The sequence below is a fragment of the Sebastes umbrosus genome, chromosome 9, assembly GCF_015220745.1.
Source record: "Sebastes umbrosus isolate fSebUmb1 chromosome 9, fSebUmb1.pri, whole genome shotgun sequence".
Taxonomy (NCBI): Eukaryota; Metazoa; Chordata; class Actinopteri; order Perciformes; family Sebastidae; genus Sebastes; species Sebastes umbrosus.
The window spans coordinates 6,942,746-6,964,382 of NC_051277.1; the positions used below are offsets into that span (position 1 = coordinate 6,942,746).

General features: G+C 41.6%; 1 protein-coding gene across 6 annotated transcripts in view; it reads right to left on the reverse strand.

The window, feature by feature from the left end:
• The window catches only part of atp8a1 (ATPase phospholipid transporting 8A1), a 123,714-nt gene that overhangs the window by 59,965 nt on the left and 42,112 nt on the right, over positions 1 to 21,637 (reverse strand). For 3 of the 6 annotated variants that reach the window (XR_005208301.1, XM_037780972.1, XM_037780976.1), the window contains exons 8-18: positions 21,028 to 21,097; positions 20,771 to 20,898; positions 19,861 to 19,972; positions 19,044 to 19,209; positions 18,684 to 18,689; positions 14,913 to 15,040; positions 13,441 to 13,518; positions 13,234 to 13,322; positions 9,867 to 9,911; positions 6,209 to 6,281; positions 431 to 536 (exon numbers count right to left, since the gene is read on the reverse strand). Coding sequence is in view for 5 of the 6 variants with exons in the window: in XM_037780972.1 (XP_037636900.1) it covers positions 431 to 536; positions 6,209 to 6,281; positions 9,867 to 9,911; positions 13,234 to 13,322; positions 13,441 to 13,518; positions 14,913 to 15,040; positions 18,684 to 18,689; positions 19,044 to 19,209; positions 19,861 to 19,972; positions 20,771 to 20,898; positions 21,028 to 21,097 (1,001 nt within the window). In the remaining variant the exon portion in view is untranslated. The remainder of the gene's footprint in view (positions 1 to 430; positions 537 to 6,208; positions 6,282 to 9,866; positions 9,912 to 13,233; positions 13,323 to 13,440; positions 13,519 to 14,912; positions 15,041 to 18,683; positions 18,690 to 19,043; positions 19,210 to 19,860; positions 19,973 to 20,770; positions 20,899 to 21,027; positions 21,098 to 21,637) is intronic. The other 3 variants (XM_037780973.1, XM_037780974.1, XM_037780975.1) reach the window with 3 other exon arrangements.

Genomic DNA, 21,637 nt, shown 5'->3' on the forward strand with positions numbered 1-21,637 from the left:
ATCTACAGGCAAGGAAAGTGACCATTTCTGCAGTTTTTTATACTTGTGCCACCTAAAGGCAATGAGCGTTGCAAGTGCTACGTTTCTTTTTTTCTATTTTTATAGCCGCAGTTAGTGTGTGTTTGAGGTTTAACACTTGAGTATGTTTACATGCACACTAATATTCCACTTTTATTCCAAGCATGACAATATTCTGAATTTGATACGGGTCACATAAAAAGCATATTATGTTTGGATATTCTGAAATAGGTCTTATTCCGTATGGAGCATTTTTCCGATTAAGATATGGGATATGACGAAATGATTCAGGTTTCAGGAGCATTCATTGGACTAGGGCTGCACAATTAATCAAAATGTCACCAGAATACCTGAAAAATAGCATACTGTATATCCAGAATGTGTAAGCTGTGTTGCTGAAGGTGTGATCTACCTGGTGATGCAGCCTGGTAGATGATTTTTCCATCTGTGTGCTCGGGGACTGCAGTGTGACAGATGGCCATCATGGTCATGAAGTCCAGGATGACAGCAGCTGTAGGCTACAGGAAGAAGGAAAGGGCACTCTGACTTTTAGTGCTCTTTAATAAAACATGTCACAACAAAACAGAAACAAAAAAAACTAGAAAGACATCGATGATACTGTCGGAGGAGAGAGCAACGACAGAGTGCACAGTTTGATAGACTCCGGTTCAACTGGCATGATTTACAGCTGATGTTGATTTTGGCAGGTTCTGTCCTCCATACACTTAGTGTTGCAGAGAACCAAACCACAAATGCATGAAATGTAATGCTGTCTGTCTGGTCTCTGCACATTACGCATGCCATGTCATCGTTAGTGTCGTCCATCAGGCTGGGGAGACACACTGAGTAGTTTGGTGTGGTTTGCATTTACGATCCAGGCTGATAACCTTTTAGAAAATACCAACTAAAAATTGTGTAACAAAATCAATATTTTATATTAGCAGAAGAAGAGAGGGAACAGCAAAACAGATTGAGACAACTGAATATTTCACTTTTTTTTTACTGTTTAAAGGTAGGGTTGGTAAAGATTTTAGAAAAATGTTTTGTTATATTAGTTGAAATTCTCATTACATCCTGACAGCAATCAATAAATCAAATTCTCTGACAAAAAAAAGAAAAAAATCTGATATCTGTGGCTGTCGCAGGACTGTTATTAACCCGTCCCGTCATTTCATTCGGCCATAATGTAATGATTGGACGGGCTACCTGCCTGTCTACCCGCCTGCGCATCACCAGAGTCTTCCACAAGCTGCTAGCTTGACAGCTGTCGGTACTAACAATAGCCATGTTCGCAGTTCAGATATGTTTATGTCTGTAATGATAATTTCGGAGGAGTGGCTTTGGAGGGAGGCCTGAAGGGACGGACTGTCAGTGTTGCCGACTTGGTGACTTTCTCTCTAGATTTAGGGACTTTTGGAGCTAGTGCTGCAAGCTACTTTCATTGGAAAAGAGTTGACAACACTGGGCTCGTTTTTTCAGCTGGATAAACTTTTCATTTTTACGCTCTTTTTTAAAGGGCATGAATTCATTGCCAATCATTTATCCCAAAACTAAAATGACTGACTTAAAATCTCACTTTTCTGGTATAAAATAGGTTACTGTGACATTCAGGAGAAACTAGAAGTCTGTCTAAAAAAGCCATTAACTCCACATATTGTTGTTCGAAGCGACATTCAGGTTTGTCCGTTTCTGTGGCTCCAGTATTCACCAGTCAGGTCCAGCCGGACTAATGACTGTTGGTAACGAGCCAGTAGGATCCCACAGACACACATGTACTCAAGCATGGTGTGCATGCAATATTAAACTTGCTTCAGTTAATGACAAAAAGGCCTAACCTATACACTGAGGGCATTTTACATTAATGAGGGGAAACGTATGACTAACTGGCCGAGGGGTGGACTCGGACAGGCATCTGCTGGGGCTCCTGTCTGAGGCTGCAGGACCACCGGCTTCTAGTCAGTGAGGCAGAGATATCGGCGACCTCCGGGGCAACGCCGGGCCTGAATCATACAGCAAACAGTAATCAGACTGCTGCTTGTGGTGGTTGTTAAAAATGAGTTCAATAGCAGAATAAACTCACGTTATTAGCTCACCAACATTACGAACCAATGAGACTCTACAGCAGATGTAACGATATATATGCCATGCTATGCATTGTTGACTGCTTATTACTCCAAAACATCTGCTGTTGTTTAAACAAAAAGCTCTGCACACACACACACACACACATACATGGTATTGTTAAATTAGCTCTTTTTGTTGGCCATGGCAACTCAGATGAGAGATCTCTAACAGGGAACAAAGGGGCAGATGAATGAGGGGGGGGGGAGTGTTAAATCAAAGGGCCTCTTGTAAATGAAAGTACACAGAGTCTATTACAGTCCAGGTGGCTGCGAGAGCCCCTCTGCCTCCTAGCAGCATGCTAATCTGGTCTGGGCTGACAGGTATCCTCTGAAGGACATGTCAGTGTGTGTGTGTGTGTGTGTGTGTGTGTGTGTGTGTGTGTGTGTGTGTGTGTGAGCGTGGGCTCTCATGTTTCTATCTTTGTGAGGAGCCAGTGGGGTTTTAGACACCGAGAGTGAGGACATTTTTTGAAAGTGGGGACATTTTGGCCAGTCGTCACCTCTTCGAGGGGCTGTTTGAGGGTTTAAACTTGGTTTTAGTGTTAAGGTTAGAATTAAGTTTTGGTTAAATCTACAGTAAGGGATGGGGGTTGGGCGTATAGTTCGACATTTTTGGGAGTCTCTCCTGTTTGCCTGGTAACCTAAAGCTGCCTTCACACGATAAGACATTTGCTCTTCACTTACTGCGAGGTAGGGCGCTGTTTTGAAAGCATTCTGGTTTCCATTAGTAGTCGAGTAGTATTGACCAATCACACAAAGCAAAAGAGGCCGTACGCATTGGCCGAAATGCCATCTGGGAACCCGTCTGACGATGATTTCGCTTTTTAGTGGTTTAAAAATGAGCTTGTAAACTGGCTACTTGTGAAATAATCCGGTGGCACACGTCGTCTCTCCAACTCCAACTCCAGTCTCACATCTGAAGTTGCTAATCGGACTGTAAACAACGAGCAAAGCACGGAAAAGGAAGTCTTGGCCTGGATATCCGCTGGCTACACTGGAACCCCAGAAATATAGCCCTTTGCCCCCCAGCGGTTTATCCGTCGCTGAGATTGAGTTTACGGTTATGGTCTAAGGAACGGCTAATGTCAATGAGGGTCCTCACGATATATAAACGTGTCTTCTATGGAGGGTGGGGGAACCCTATAGGCAGAGAGTACAGGGCGCGTTGTGAGCTTTGCTCTGATGGCATAATAAGAAGTGACAGCTAATACTGTGCTGCCAGCCATCGCCCCCACTGACTCCTGGGTAATCTGTGTCACGACAACAGTGACGGACACTCATCACTTCAGACATGACCAGTGTGGAAAAAGTTGAAGGGTCAAGAGAAAATAAAGCAGGAGCGCCCCGGCGAGCGAGGGAGCAAACAAACACCCACGAAGGCTTCTGAAGCTCTGCGGGCGGAGAACATGTCCAGTGACTCAAGAGAACACGAAAAAGCACCGGAGGGGATGTTTTATTTTTGTCGGCACTGTTAATTCCTCCTCTCCTCCAGTCTGCCATCCCTCTCAACACTGTATCAACACTACTCCTACAAATAGCCTGCAGCGACGCAAACATGCTGTTAATGATAAGGATTATAATGTTTAAGTAAGAAGCATACTGAAGGCCATAAGGACAAAGCGTTTGAACTGTGAGAACATAAGGTGTTAAATTAAATGCATCCTTTCATATAGCATCCATGTGTCATACAAGGGAGAGGGAAGCATTGATGGCTAATGAAGGTTAATGTTTCTGTTGTAGATGTAAAGGATAGTTCAACATTTTGAAAAAGAAGCTTTTGTGCTCAGAGATAGATGTCGATCAATAAAACCCTCATGTCTGTGCAGTAAATATGAAGCTAGTTAGCTTCGCTTAGTATAAAGACTAGAAACAGCTACCGAGTGACTTCCTGGAGTCTTGTCATCGCTGTAAGATTGACAAGCAATCAGTGAAGACTCCAGGAAGTTACTGCGCCGGACCAAGAAATAGTTGTTTTTACGTATTAAACAAACAAGACATAAGATGTTAAGGGGTAACTTCAGTATTTGTCAACCTGGACCCTATTTTCCCATGTCTTTGTGTCTAACTGACTAAAAGGGACAACAATCTCTGAAACTGGTCCAGTATTGACGGAGAGCGCTGTAGACGGCTACGGTGTAATCCCAATGGGGCAAGCTGGCACCGTCATTTACCTCCACTAAAAGTGCTTGTTTTTGCCATGACAGGCTCTGATTGTTATTATAAGTGTCTGACAACATTATGGAAAGAGTCTCGCTCAAGGAGAAGTCTCGGTGTGAAATCTGGCGAGGTGACATATTACTGGAAGACAACAATGGAATAGTGGAACACATCCATGGTGGAAACGCGAGTGCCAGCCAGGCAGAGTTTGTTGTGTTAGAGTACAGAAAGTGTAGCTTAGTGTTTTTTCAATGTCATGACTGAATATTCAGAGGATTTCCACAATGTGGATGAGGTCTTTGAATTCGATGGCCGCCCGTATTTATTTGAGCCAGAGTATACGGATATTCAGATTTCACAACGAGTCTTGAGCGGGACTTGGACACAATATCAAACAGACAAGCTAAAGGGAAGAAAAACGTTTCTCTGTAGGGTCCTTTCCATAATGTTGTCACACACATATAATAACAATCTGAGCCTGTCAGTGGCAAAAACAAGCACTTTTAGCGAACGTAATGTTATATTGACGCTGCTCACTTGCCCTCGCAGCTCATTTCGCTGCTGCCGTCTTCAGCAAAAATCGTTGTCCCCATTAGTCACTTAGACACAAAAGCATGAGCAAATAGGGTCCATGTTGAAATATACTGAAGTTACCATTTAATTAGTGAGCTGAAGGGTGGCTGGAAGATGGATTTTATCACCTTTGGACAGAGCCTGACTCGCTGTTTCCTCCCGTTTTCAGTCTTTATGCTAAGCTAACCAGCTGCTGGCTGTAGCTTCATACTTACACAAACACGAGAGTGGAAATCGATCTTATCATCTAACTCTCAGCAAGAAAGCAAATAAGCGTAGTCCTCAAAATGTCTAAATATTCCTTTAATAGCAGTGCCATTACTGAGAGTCAACCTGCATTCAATTTTAAAACTTTCAAAGTACGTGACAGCATCGTGCCAGAAGTGTTGTCGTATATTAAAAGGTGACCAGGAGAAGGACAAACTATGACTCACACTTAAGTGCTACAATATTAAGACATCCACCATGAACACATCATTAGTACAACTATAAAACAATAGATAAATCATGAGCAAAATCATTACCAGAGAGACTGTGGTTTCTAAACAGCGGTTGGTTCTGCGCTATAATTAGCAGTAGGTGCGGGGCTATCAATATGAAACTAAAGCAGATCTTGGACAAACTCAATGTGTGGAGAGATTCTGCTGTCATAACAAAGCCAACATCACAGTGGGATTACTACTTTCCCTGGGCGGTTCTGCTGTACGTAATTAGATGTGACATTCTGCCTCCCCCACGCTGTTCTGCAGCTGAGTGACTCAACCAGTCGATCAATCACAGATTTCACCCATTTCATTACCACAGGTGGCCTTTACTGCTCCCCCTAAAGTCCTGCGACACATCACAAACGCATGTATAAGGCTATAATATTGAGACAAAGGCACAACCACAAAATATTTTGAATTTCTTATGTACTTTTTGGGCAGCCTTTCATATCTAGGTTCACGCACTAATGTAATCACTCTACAGCAGTGCAGTTCCCCACAGTGGATAAGCAAATAAGCAGGTTTTCATCCTGTCAGAATGAGCTAATTAGGTTGTTTGCCTGCCTGTGTTTACAGTGTCCTGTAAAGAAAATAGAAATCCAGCCCTCAGCAGGATTTTAATCAACTGATATTAAAGAGAAATCAGTCAATTTGCTGTCAAAACACATTAGCTTGATCCAAACAAAACAACCAGAAAACATGCCATGAAACATCAGACACACCACATCACTAAGGTCCACTTCAAATGCCAAGAAGACCTTTTATACAATTAGATTCAAAATCCCTCTTAGTTTTGTCCTAAACAGCAGCCGTGACTGCAGGCGGGCGGCGGGGAACCCTGACATTACTTACGTGATTACTATGGAGGTTTTCCAGTAAGCTCGGGTCATTAAATCCCTCCTCTTCCGTCGAGTGTGTGCTGTGGCTGGAAAGAAGAGACGGAGGAAAGTCAAAACGACAGAACACACTTGGAATACTTGATAGCACTGACGGCCCAACTAGAACATGTTGTTGTGACACTAGATTAGTAAAGAACATATAATTAATTAGCATCACCATCAGAGCATATTATGACAACAGGAGTTCACATTAAAGTACAACTTCCTACTAGCGTCTGACTGTTTTCCAAATACAATAATAAGCATGACAAAATGGTTTCTTATGTACCAACAGCAAAAATTCATACACTATGATTTCCCATCACATTTAACACAAACACTAATGAACGCTCATCTCTAATGAATTGTCTACCACTGTACAGCCAATGGCACACAGTACCCTTGCCACAACCTAAAGATAAAGCTGCACCCAACGATTATAATCACTGTTTTCTTGAACCTTATGCAACGTATTCAAATTGTTTGTTTCGTCTGACCAACAGAAAACCTTCCTGCAGCACGCTATAGTTGCCATATAATTTTCTGTTGACCAACTAATCAATTAATCCATTGATATTTTCAGCTCTAAATAAAGCGAATATTCGCTGAGACCGGCACCACAAAACAGACCTCACACTGGTGTTGACACAGCCAGTGCTCTGTGCCAACACTATTGACATTGCGTTGAGAAAAGTATGAACCGCAATGCAGACAGAATGCAAATGCAGGTCCCCTGGGCTTCAGTAATGTGATGTACAGTGAGACTGTTTGGCATTCAGAAGCAGTTCATCCTCTGAGAAAGGGACATTATTATTTCACAATGCACAAAGAATTTTACACATATATATATACATATACATATATATATATATGTATATATATATATCACATTCTCTTCAGTCATTTCCATAAATAATAAATGGTGTTCCCCCTGCTTTAGAAATTAAACAATGCAAGAGGAATTGCTTTCAGGGACGCAGCAGGCAGGCTGAATATCTGGCAGCAAAATGAGACTGTATTACTCATACACTAATCAAAGCCAAGCCCTAATAAATTACTGGAAATACAATTAGTCTCGTACTTGTACCAGAAATGCTTTTTGTTACTGGCAAGATGCAAAATGATTCAATATTTTTCATTCCATTAGGAATATGGAGAAAGAAAAATGATTCAATCATCAACAGAAAGTCATGCCGAACCTTTTTACAGACAGAAAGGAAAAGATGTTTTTTATGCCTCTCACAGTGATTTTGTATGTAGCCACCAGCCGCTCGCTGGCCGTCCAGCGCGGATCGATTCATGATTCTGTGATAAATAGAGCTCTATAGATCAGGTAGACAGCAGCTTTGTCCGTGGCACTGGGGCTTGATAGAAATGTTACTGAGGCTGCCATTAGCGGCCATAAGTCTTTCTAATCCCACAGGATACACTGTTGGGATCCCTAAGAGCCAAACCGGCCGGTAATACTCCCATCTACTGCACTGCAAATAGAGGTTTGGGAGAGAAGAAATATAGGAAAAACACAGCGGTGCCATCAAACAGCAGGGCTGGAGTCGATACAGAGTTACACCTACGTAGACGCGCTGGAGGTTAGGGAAATTTATCACACTTGCAGGCTTTATTAAAATATGTCAGGGAGAAATCGGCAGAGACTGCACTTCTAAACATGTATACACATACTGAGGATGTTTCAACTGAAAAGCTTTTCTATCATATATTGTAAAATATATGTTTTCTGATTACAGCAGGTTACATCCATGTATGCAAGTTACATTTAAAGAGCCTTATGTGAAATAAAACCATATGCTGCAACAGAGACTGAAAAGCTACAGTACTTTATGACAGAAAATCTCTGGAGTCATCATTACTGTTTCTAACCCTTGTACAGAGAAGGAAGCCCCTAAGCTTTTCTCTACTGCAGCAGTAGCGTTGCTCGCTACGTCGATTGTCTTGATGAAATTTCGGAGGCACGGGGCCGGGCGTGGAGAGGACGCTCAGTTATTGATTATCTGCCAGCACACTGAGGTCCTGTCACTATGGGAACAAGGGGGCTGGCTGTTCACAGTCGATAGCCGGGGACTGGTTCATCCTGATCAAACCTGTGACACACATGCCGTCCTGGAAGTAATACATGTATAACTGACCTGTGTCAAGATGGCAGTGTTTGACCCTGGACTGTTTAAATTAACCTCCATTTAAAAGAGAACCATACGATGGAGACCGATCCAGTACTGGTTGGTATTTAAGCGACAAAACGCATAAATTTTTTGCCCTTGTTCCTGTGTCCATAACCTATTTTGTGTATAAATTAGGGCTGTCAAAGTTAACGCAATAATAACTTGTTAACGCAAATTTGTTTTAATGTTACTAATTTCTTTAACATATTAGCGCAACTTGCAATTTAAAAAAAAAAACTGGCATGGCCATTTTGTAAAGGGTCCCTTGACCTCTGACCTCAAGATATGTGAATGAAAAATGGGTTCTATGGGTACCCACGAGTCTCCCCTTTATAGACATGCCCACTTTATGATAATCACATGCAGTTTGGGGCAAGTCATAGTCAAGTCAGCACACTGACACACTGACAGCTGGGCTTGAGTTTGCCATGTTATGATTTGAGCATATTTGTTATGCTAAATGCAGTACCTGTGAGGGTTTCTGGACAATATTTGTCATTGTTTTGTGTTGTGAAATAATTTCCAATAATAAATATATACATACATTTGCATAAAGCAAGCATATTTGCCCACTCCCATGTTGAGAAGAGTATTAAAAACTTGACAAATCTCCCTTTAAATGGTACATTTTGAACAGATAAAAAATAAATTTGATTAATTTGCGATTAATTGTGATTAACTATGGATAATCTTACGATTAATCGCGATTGACAGCCCTAGTATAAATAAAGCCTCTAACTCAGTTGTTTCAGTGAGAAAAAAAGCAGCAAAAAGAGACATGCCTTCGTGGAAGCTGGCAACTTCCTTTAAAGCAGCAAGATTCAACATTTTGGCATAATAGGCATCAACAAACAGGCCCCCAATCCCCCATGCAAAATGGATGAGACACGCCCATGCTGTTACTGCAGATCTCAACACTGTAGCAGATGGATCTCAGAAGAAGGACTGTGCAAGTGTTGTGTGTGTGTGTGTGCATGTATGTGTGACAGAGAGAGAGATAGAGAGATAGAGAGATAGAGAGAGAGAGAGAGAGAGAGAGAGAATAAGTGGGAGTGTATCTACCACCTCCAAAGTTAGTTTGATGTGAATGTGAGGAAAATGTGCTGCACGGCGTCAGCCTCAACACGACATACAGTAAAGGCTATCAAACCTGCTGAATGTACATGTGTCTGTCAGCCACAAAACGTAACCACTCAGAATTCAATGACAATTCAGCATATACTGTATATACTGGAACATTTGTTTATCAACAGATATACACAGAGAATCAAGAGCCACAGTCACGTACAACACATCCAAAGTGTACTCACCGCACAAAGAAAAACAACAACAAACACACATTGAGGTATTGTGTTCAAAGTCACGATTTCCACAAGGCAAGGCAGCACTAATACATCACAGAAGCGTGGAGCGAGGGAAAAAAAACGATCACCATTTCACACCGAGTCATCTTACCAGTCGTCCTCTGCAAAACTACCCTCCTCAGCCTCAGGGACGTGACTGTTGGAGAAAAAATTAGCTTGTTGACAAAGTCTGTTGTTAGCACGTTGTGTGAATGTAGAGACGCCAGGGTTGGATTAATTGATGGGTTTGTTTATGAGTTTGCGGGTTAGAGTTTGATGTAGCTGAGGTGTTGTGGTTAGGTTGACAGCAGTGATTACAGCAGGTCCTCTAGTCATTTATACAGGATACTACTCTCATGCCTGTAAGCTAGAAGCAGGTTCGCTTAGCTTAGCTTAGCACAAAGACTGGAAAGAGGGGGAAATAGCAAGTGTGGCTCTGTCCACATAACAAAGCAGCTCACTAATCAACACATTACATCCCAAAGTCTAGATATAATGTATATAACTAGATATAATGTCTTTAATAGCATACTTTAGTTATAGTTGTCCAAACTGAGCCACTCTGTCATGTTTTCTTCACTATTCACTATTGTGCCAATACTTAGAAGCCTCAGTAAATGATTGAAGCATTAAAAGGGGCACGTTACTTATTTATTAAGTGCTAGTTTTTGCTCATCTCTTTCCTGTTATTGCTCCTTCATTTTTATACACGCAGTGGCATTCGTTCTTAAAGGACATATCATGAACAACACTGAAACTTTTTCAGTGCTTGTGCACATACATTTGGGTATCTGGAGTGTCTACCAACCCACAAACTGTGAAAAAAGACAACCCAGTCAGCTTTTTTGTGGACTCTCTAGATCAGAAAACATGTGATTCAACAAGCTATTCAGATTTGGCTCCCATTCCTGTGTCACCGGCAGGCTCATTAGATTATATCGCCCACAGAAAATAAACTCAAAACCAAGAAAGCAAGAAACAAACTGGAGGGAATATATGAATGTTTGGGAATAATCTTCTTATAGTAAGAAGTCTTCCTCTCTTGTTCCTCATCATCAGGCAACAGCAGGAACTTTTGCAGCTACAGCTGCGACGTGTATGTGAGCATTCTGTGTATATTTCCAAGGCCACCAATGAGTGCAGCGATGAAAACAACGATGTTTGAGACTAAATGTGGTCAGAGTGCACACTGCTCTAAAACAAGGCAACAAATTATTTTGACATCTCTGCTCTGGCAGACTAACTGCAGTGCAGCATTTTGTTAACTGTGAGGAGTGGAGCCGACCAGACGACGTGCTCCACTGAACACCACGGCTCTCCGTTTGAGTCCAACTCACTTTGATTCACGCTGTGAGCCTGTTCACTCTGGTACCTTCACTAAGGAGACACTGTGGTTATCTGCATTAACAACAAACCAATCCGTCTTCATACGGGCTTAATGTCTACTGGGTTACACTTTACAATCACAAATCGCCTACACAAATTTAGTTTATAAAAAAAAAGAAAATCAAAACATATTTTTCTGAGTTTTGTCACTGCTTTCACTCAACTGCAAACTAATAACACCCTAGAGGATTCTGGGAGACTTTCTAACCTAAACAGTATCTCTCCTTGAGATTTGGACTCCAATCCAGTGGAATTAATTAATGTCTACACCCTTGGGGTTGGCTTTATTAATTACAGCAGCACTTCATTTGTGGTGAGGAACACATGCAGGCGGCAGTGTCGGGGGGTCTTTGTGTGTGTGCTGGCACCAAATTACAAGCCACGTCACAGCGTAAGTGCTATGCACGTATTAAAATGTGAAATGCCTCTTTTTTTGCACAAGAATATACCACTACATCCTGAAGCGGAGTCAGATACTTTCAAATCTGTCCTCGTACAAAAAGTAATTTAAAATCAGTGTTGAAGAAGCATTCAAGTACGTTAATTCCATAGGTGGAGAAATGTTAAATCAAACTGCCTAGCAACTACTTTCATCCATATTTTTCATGATAAACCTTTAAGGCAAGCAGACCGGACGCAGTCAAATCAGACATCTACACAATTAACAACCAACCAATGCCCGCAAACACATCGATGCTTTGTGGCAATTTCCCAATGCAGTTTGAGAAATAGTGACATAAACATTAAGTTTAAAGAAAATAATTTGATTATATTCTATGAAGGAGGAGTACAAATAAGTAAAATCAATTAAATGGATTACATAGTTATAGCTCTACAGTGGATTACATTACCATTGTTATTGTCTGGTGAATTAGAAATACAGAACAATGAGTCATGATGAGCTGCACTGTAAACAGTTTTAAAATCAAACCCTCCCAACTCTTATTTTGGGAACCCAGAAGAAGAAGAAGAAGAAGAAGAGCAGGCCAAATGATAGCATCGTCAAAACAGCCTCGCCTCATTAGAACCTGCCTTATTTCTCTCCTGCTATGAAACACTCATCCATATTTATCAGTTGCATAAGAGGGAGTCCTCGTTTCAGAGAATCAAAGGAGAACATCTCTACTTCGGGTGAAGGAGAGAGAGAGACTGCTGCCAAACTTCCGTCTTTGCAGAGAGGAGTGTCTGTCCCTGATGACCAGCGGGCTTGACCCAATTAAATAACCATTAAAAAAGAAAGAAAAGGACATTCTGTAGCACAAAACACCAAAAATGACACCCGTGCCTTTAATCAGCAGCATTGATCTTGGAGGCATCACATCATCAACGTGTATATTATCACTATGACTTTATGTTCTTGACCTGGGGATCGACAATGAGAAGTTGGGGCTAGCAATCACATCGTAATGAGAGCTTTGGTACAGAGAGCTCCAGATAAAATACTCTCTTTTGTCCTTCAGTCTGCACTTCATCAATCAAGCTTTTAATTGAATCCTAATGGGATTAATCATGTACTGTCACGCCTGCACTTGCTGTGGTTCTGTGAAGATCTGCTCTCCCACTTGTTTTGCATCCACTGAGGCTAATTATCTGTGCACTAAAATTAAATGAGAGTATATTCGGGGGAAAAAAAAACATTAACGGCTGTTTTAATGAAATGTTAAAATGTAATAGAATATGCTTTTATGTCAGAGGAGCTGAGGGAAAAATTTCATGTGGCTAAATCCCCATGTTTACAAGAAAATACTGTATGTTGCCAATATTCTCGTTTCTAACCCGTGTCAAGAGATTGTCAAACACTGAAATGTATAGCCACTTTTCACAAGCACCTCTAACATGACAAACGATGGACGAAGGAGAGAGTAAAGTGCCTTTGCTTGCAAATGTCTGTCGGCCTTTTATTTATAGTTTATGTTGAGAGGAGCACTGATGCAGCTGCTAATGAGAAGGTGAGGGAGGAGAGAGAGAGAGACGCCAGCTGTACTGCGATGCACACTCGGCATTTAATGAAGGTGATGGGGGAGGCAACGATAGAGGATGCATCGGGGGGGATCAGGGAAAATCAAAAAGGGGAAGAGGGAAGCGGAACGTACCCGTAGGCCACACCGGCGATGGTGCACTTCTTGAACTGCATCACGTTGCAGGTCAGGGTCCCCGTCTTGTCAGAGAAAATGTATTTCACCTGTATGGGTTCATGAGGCAGACAGAATAACACTTAATTCGTGGGTATATATTTTATTATAAAGCACAGATGTAAGCATTAGCATAATATAAAGTGATATTTGAACTGCGTAGTTTACCTGGCCTAGTTCTTCATTCAGGTTGGAGGTGCGAGCCTGAGCCGGGGTGTTCGTGGGCTCATAGAGCATATCGGTGTCCTGAAACCAACAAACAGAGAACTTTAAGTGTAACTTCTCTAAAGAAACTACATTTTTGGTAACAATACAAACTAAACTTCACAGTAAAAACACCACTCAGTCTTTATTCCCCTCCAGAAAACACTGAACCAACTGAGGCTGCAGGAAGAGAGGCTGACTGAGAACTGCCCTAAATGTTGCTAAAAATTCCTTGCTAGGACTTTCATTTAAAATTTAATGCATAAAGGGGCTTAGAATAACTTCGGGCGGAAAAAAAAAGTACGTTCCCTCAGCTGAGATATTTGGTGGGGCTGACCTAGTTACGAAAGATAGAATTATTTCTTTATTTCTTTAGGGTTGATTTGATAGGGACAGATATAACATAGATAGACAAACTATCTGATGCAGGTATCATAATGTTTATAGTGGACACCGGTCCCTAGAAGAGCTTTTATGAAACTAGGGGATTACAGCAGTGAGGTAGAGATACATTCCTGTTGATACTCATTTCTTAAAACTGCAATAATCGATTTTTTTGTTGACTTAAACACCTGTGCGGTGTCTCAATTCGCGTACTTCCGTACTTAAACTCACTATTTTGAGTGCTTAAGTGCGTTCACACTGAGATGTATGGCAAAATGCAGTGCCCGGATGTTGTTCTCAAAACGGTCAAAGCGTTGAGTGTGGAAGTCCGGCACATTTGTGTTTGTGTCAACCTGATTTAACCAATTTCAGTTCAATATTCAATGTCCTTTTAGCTCTGATTTGGACTCTACTAGCTCCTGGGGGAACTATTTGGCTCTTTAGCTGCTAAATGCTACACTATGTTCATACGTTAGCTGTTAATTTGTTTTTGGGCAGGTACCAGTGGGTTTCAGAGGTTTTTTTTGCTGGAAAAAAAACAGCTGCCTGCTACATTTGGAAACATTGTTGATGAGAGCGGTGAGAGTAAAAAAAATAAATAAAAAAACACAATAAGAAATGACGCTAAAGCGCTCTGTAGAGCTGAAGGGAACTGCAGAGTCTGGTGATAACTCTGTGGGTTCATTATAAGCAACTCCCTTCACATACAAGTAGTCATTTAATCCTTTGTTAATATAAAAACATAGATTACAGCACCTTTAACTGCACTATGTTGGAACAGTCACCACCAACCTCACGTTGTTTGTGTAGAGATTAACTGTACTGCAAACATTTTCTTCACTGGAATTTTGTGCTCACAGTCTGCAATAATATAACATGTACAACAATATACATGTACTCTGCTGCAGGTATGTCTGCTTTTCCAATGCATGTCAACATAGAGGCATGCATTTAAAAATTATTTCCTCTTTTAAAGTCTCACCTGTCAAGGAAATAGTGCGTCCACCAGTTAGTTTAGTTTAGATAAATTACTGACTGTAGCTTCAACTCACCCAGTTGATGAAAAAGGCCTGGATGAACTTGATAACCTCCAGCGTGACCAGGAGACTGATGGGAATCAGGTTGTTGAACAGGATGATGAAGGTGAGGAAGTTGAGGCCAAAGTTAGCCGCCCCGCCATCTATCAGGGGACGAGTTTTGGACAGAGGGAATTGATACAAAGGAGACTCATCAGTGCTGGCTCGTTAATATCAGTTAGTTAAATGAAAATGCCCAAAGCTACTTCCAGCCAATGATCAACGTTATCCCAATCCAGAGGATGTTTTGGCCTAACGTCGTGCATTAGCTGGAATTAACCATTTCTTCCACCCAACCTCATCCTCTTACGACTCCAATTTAATGTCCCAAAGATTCAAAGTAGCGAACGGGGACTCAAGTATCTCAAATGTCATTAGTGTCACAGCAGCAGCCTTGGCATCCAGCATGATCCAGGCAATGAATTCCACAAAGCACTATGCAAAATGATGCTGGTCCCCCCCAAAAGCCCCAAACAATTGGCAATGATCAACATGTAACCCCACTGACACCAAACATGAAAACAGGAGGGATGTGATTTACCTTTCCTCAGCTTGCAGGAGGTGCAAATGTTACCTTCCTCAACCCAAGCCTTGATCTTAGCATTGCGGTTGAGAGGGGCAGCCCTTCCCCATGACAGAACGATTTGCAAAACAAAAAACTGGATGGCAGAATGGAAGCTACTGCTACTGGTACAACGACACACATAGGAGGGAAGACTTTTTTTTTCAGAAGTGGGGAGGAAGACAAACATATCGGATGCTCTCAAGACAAAGGAGGGAGATTCAGTCCATAGCACATTCTCAACCAACAAGGAGTGGAAAAGAGGGGGTGGATTATGCCAGCTATGTTAATGATGATCACTACATCACCTCATCGTCATTCGTTTTCTAGTAGCCACTAGTTGTTATGTGATGTTAAGCAAGATTTCTGCTATCAGATGAGACAGGGACACTGTGTTGGATCAGTAGAGAGTCATTGAAATAAATCAAACCAGGACATGCACATGTCACACAAGTGCAACCTGATGTCTTCTCTTAAATATCACTGTCACTGTAATGTAAGAGCAATATGGGATGTTCTAACCAAGCAAGACAACATAAAAGTTGTTGCAGGAGTTGGATTGTAAATTGTTGGGATTTCATTATTCTGAGTGATCATGTGGCACATGTACATTACAGTGAGAAGACCATACCTCCTCGACATTATGCCACCTTTCCGATGGACCATCATAGGACCTTATTTTGGAAAATATATGAATGGTAGTCAACGACGAGAGACAAATATTGTTTTGATCCCGTTTGAATTGCACCATGAACCACACATGTGATGTTTGTCGATTTAAAACATAATTTTACAAGTTAAGAAAGTCACAGTTTGGTATAAAACTGTTGACTGTGAAAATATGTAATTACACACACAAAAGTCGCATAAGTGACGTCTCTCTCGCTGAAACTAAGATGCCTGTGTGTTTTCGTACTGGGATGAACTCACATGAGCAACGGATCTCGCCTGTTCTTTCACTTCCAGGCTGATAAAAAGAGCAGGAGTCGCTGAATAAAACTCATCAACGTTTCATTTGTGTATGGATCATAGCTAAGTTAGCTAGCTAGCTAGTGTTGGTGACGTATATTGTGCGAGACAAGAGATGTATTTCACTGAGCGGTTTCACACAAAACTAAATGATGCTACGACAAACTGCGTCTTTCTTAATTTGCAAAATTATCTTTTAAGTTGACAAACATCATATGTGTGATTCATGGTGCAATTCAAACAGGATCAAAAAATGATCTGTCTCTCGCCGTTGACTACCATACATATTGTTTCCGAAATAAGGTCCAATGGGGTCCACCGGAAGGGGAAGGACTTCACCTCTCTATACGAGATTGGGAGCATTTCTATTGCCTCTCAATGGCTCTCAACATGGCAGTCGGTGAGCCGGTGGCTTGCAGCTAATGGCGCTGACAGAGCAACGGTGCAAACAACGGCAAAAGTGCTGACAGAGCAAATGGTGTTTACCTGAGGGGGAACCGGAGGGTGGGGGCTACGCTTCCGCGACGACGCCGTCGTTCCGGATGGCGTTATCAGCTGTAACCGCCGTGTGAGAGCAGTGCAGAGCAGCCGCTGTAAGCTAGTCAGTGGGGCACGCTCACATGCACTAAAAGCATGCACGGCTGGCACGGCTTTGTCAACAAAGCGCGGATAAGCTCGGATTACAACACATACAGAGGGAGAGTGACTTCATTCTCTGCTCAGGTAGACATTACTCCTCTATATCTTTACCTAGCAAAAAGTTGATTGCTGCTATATTAATACTCTGGATGTCGTGTAGAGAACCTTTAAGACATCAGCAGTTTACTAACAGAGCTAGTCAGCAGAAAGTCAATGATATGGTGATAAATGCACAACTACCTACAGAAACTGGCTGTAAAACTGTAGCAGGTGGCATGAATGCATAACAAATGACCGTTCATTTCTGCTCTCAATCTGCATAAAGTAAAGTTGTCACAATGTTTAGGCTTAATGTCGGGGATGACCTGTGTCAGCACTCTGCAGCGGGTCAAAGTCAAACGAATTACTCACCAGGCATGCATAATAGCAAGCCTCTGTGATGCGTAGCGGGCTAACATCGACTCTTCTGTTCCTGTCTGCATTTAACATCCAAATGTTGCTAAGTGAGTGAAATTACAATAATTTAGGAAAATATTGTGAATGTTTAAGATTTGACAATCTCCCCACCTCTCTCTTTTGTCACTGGTTGGATAATATGCACTGGACAGAGTCTCAACAACTCCTTATGGAAGTACAATCAGTCTCAAGATGGACGCCTGCCGTATGACTTACACTCCCCTCAACAGTGTGATATCAGGCCTTTTAGATGTGGGTTTAATGCCACTGATGACAAACCCTTACAAAACCAATAGAAGCCAATGCAACATCTTGTAAAAAGGGGCAGTGTAAGTCGTAGTGCAAGCTTAAATTGACCAGGGCACAACCTCTCCTACACAGGCCTATCAGGGTAACAGAGTAATGGCCGGAGTGCCACGATAATCACTTTGCATACCAGGTTCAGAGCTTCATCACAACGACCAACTGCCACAGAAACCATATTCGTTGTGTTGTGTTAAAGTCTGTAACAGTAGCTTTCTATACTGGCTTGAGAACACATGTAAAAACTAAACAGGTTTTCACCTCCCTCCTTCCCTCCCTCCCCTGTCCTTTGAAAAATCCACACTAGAAAAGAAGGCAGCAGAGGCATTTAGAAAATGTCAGCTCTCGCCCCTTGGGTTGCGCCACATGCTGTGTTCCAGCAATAAACACGTATAAGCCTCCTGCTATGAAGAGCTTCCTGTGTACAACCTCATCTCCATTGCAGTCAAAGTAAACGCTGCTTACTCATTTATTGTAAAAAAAAAAAATAAATAAAAAAAAAAAATAAGATGAGGGTCTGAAGCTTGGGAACTGCAAAGTGTTTAACGTGGCACAAAAAAAAATGGAGGAAAAGTGAGACACTGTTTGCATCAGGCACTGAAAATAACTAGACGAAAGTATAAGAGAGCTGGAGGGGAAAAACCTATTGTTGGATCCCTGGTATGTGCTTGTCCATGGCATGGGCCCATACAAAGTAGGGCAACCATATAGGGGGCGAGGGTAGGGGGCTTCATTTGCTTAGCAAAGGCAGAGCTTCAGTAAGGGGTTAGTAAGGGAGGGTCATTCACGGATGGCCAAGGCTTTTAAATGGTTGTTACCTGGAGCTGTTAAAAAAACGACAACAAAGAAAACAACAAAATCAAACAGAACATTAGAAAGGAACAAAAAGGTACAGCAGCGCAGTGATATTCAACCATTTCTTTTTCTCACTCATTCACAACACATCTATGCATGTCACAGCTGTCTTTTCTCAGTTAACAGGGAATTCACTTATTCCCACATTGCCACATATTTCACTTGTAATGCGAAACATAGTTTAACTGAGGCAACATAAAAACGACACGACACATACCAGCATTTAGGAACTCAAAATGACAAAGAAATAAGCTGATATGGACAAGTGAGACAAAATATGTGGAATATAAGAGAGGAGCAGCGTGGGCTGTTGAGACTCTTACAGTTGAGATCCATGTACCAGGCATCATTGCCGTACTGGTACTTCCAGATGGTTTGGCCGATGGAGCAGACCAGAGAGATGGCCAGCAGGCAGCCAAACAGCACCAGGATCTGAAAGTTGGTGATGCGCTCCACGTTGGACAGCTTCAGAGGAGGCCGAGTGGAATTCTGGGAAACACATGACAAGACAGTTGTGGTTTAAAAAAAAGTGAAATGAAAATGAAGAAGTAGGTTGGTAAGGTTTGGTGACAAACATGATGTCTTACATGTTGTAAATACTGTGTGTTATTTGTTGGTTAAACAGATCTGGTTGCATTCAAAAGTTCAATGAAAAATATCTAACTATACTGTAAAGCCAGCAATCTGTGTCTGTGTGTCCTTTGTATATCTCGAGAACCGCTCATCCGATCTATTTCACAGTTTGCGGGGGTATTGCTGGGGACCCAAGGCAGTGCAATGTCGAATTTGGTGCAATTTGCACATGCAACACTTTCAATATTAATAAACCCTGAATAAACAAGCAATAGCGCTCTGTGCAGCAGCGGGGGCGGGGCTTCAGGGTTCTGCAGACTGAGTGGACCTTTACAGAAAAGAGTATAGAAGCAAAGAGAGTTTTTGCATGTTTTAGCATCTTGTAGGGAACCTTCTAGACACGAGCACGGGCGATGAGCGGTTTCTCGACAACGCTGCAAGCAGCACTTCCGGGGGGGCCAAGCAATCAGTCTGCTCTAAACGGCCGCGCCACAAACGGGCACTGCACTAGTGTTTTTAAAGTAAAGTATGCACCGGTATACCAAATACTATGCAAATATGCTTTACCTGCATGAGCTTGGTGTCATGTCCAGTGTAGACCACCACACCGTGCACCCACTGAGTGTTCCTCAGCTGGGCTCCTCTCAGTAAGATCTGGTCTGGACTCAGAGGTATTGTACTGTAGTAGGAAACATCACTGCCATGAGTACATACCTTATACTTTCCCCACAGAATAACAGGCTAACAAGGTGTTTCTTTGGTTGACATTTAACATATACCTTTCTGACTCCTTATTGATAAATATGCCAACACACTAAGTAATCTTTGTCGTCTTTTACCACACAGACATTACACAACAACACAACTGGTATTTGTGTGATGCTGTGAAAGACTTGTTCACATATTTAATATTCATAAACACAGCCAGTATTAAAATTGCATTTTCCATCCAGGAGTTAAACTCTTAATTATAAATCTGAATATTCATGTCCATGACAGACTGGCCCTAAAACAAGTTTTAACAACTGTGTTTAAACTGACATGCATCCAAGGCTCGACGTTTGAAGTTGTATGCTGGTGAAACTGAATAATGGAGAGAAGTCTTTACTTGTGAAAAGATCTCAAAAGATCTCTCAGCTCATCAAACTACACACCCACCAAAAGCTAAGTATAGCTCCTGGTAACAATGCTTATTCAGGAGAGCTTTATTGTCCCAAACTCCTACCATCAAGCCATGATATCATAAAAGCAGGCATACAGCTTATAATGCATTTCCTGTACAATGGCAAAGCCTCCAAACAAACATCTAATTAAATTTTAACCGAGGCAGGTGGTTTTATTTATCCAGCAGAAAGATTAAATAATCCCTAAAACCTTGTAATGCACCAATATTGGCTCTGCTCCTAGCTAATGGGCTATTGAGTTGTTGGTTAAGAAGGGCAGAGAGCCAGTCATGGAGCTCTGCTACTGAGCCCACCTGTGACCATCCAGGCGGATGTTCCCCACAAACTCGTACAGATGGCGGTTTGGACTCTCGCACTCCATCCGCCCGGAGAGACGCATCAGGCTGTCGATGTCCTTCATGTCTGACGTCACTTGGAGACCCTGTGGATGTTGTCACAGCAGGGTTTTTATTTTTCATTAATTTGTGTTGCAAACTTAACAGAAGATTCCCCCCAGTTGTCATTGTAAGGATAATAACTTATATAAAGAAAGAATAAAAAACACACTCACCTGTCTGATTTTAAGGTTTGTTTCTCCATCCAAGTTGGATGTTTCGATGTAGCACATACCCTGTGGTTCACTGTAGTGGAGGGAGAGGTAGTAGCACAATTTGACAACAGCTATTCATTCATATATTACAGTGTATCTATCCTCAGCTGTTCATTATTTCATATGATTATAATTTTATATAATATTGTATGCCAATAAGCAAAAGGTTACTGATTATTTACCAATAATAACTTATCACTCTAAATTTCAGTCTCAATTATTCTTAAACTAAATATGATTTTTTTTTTTAAATTGTCTACAGCAGAACATTTATATAAGACTAGGGTTGCGTCCGAAATTCCATACTAACATGCTATTTAGTAGTGGTAGGAAGCACCAGAGGCCCAACGATACAATCTTATTGCGATTTTAAACATTTTTCGATATTCTAAGTATTGCGATAAGATATATTGTGATTTATTAAATTTTTAAACTGCAAATTATGCAGTTTGCCAACATCTGTTTTATCTAATAATATACAGTTTTGACTCTGTTCGTCTCAGAGTTTTGATTCACATATCTTCATGTCAGAGGTCAAGGGAGCCCTTTTGAAAATGGCCAAGCCAGTTTT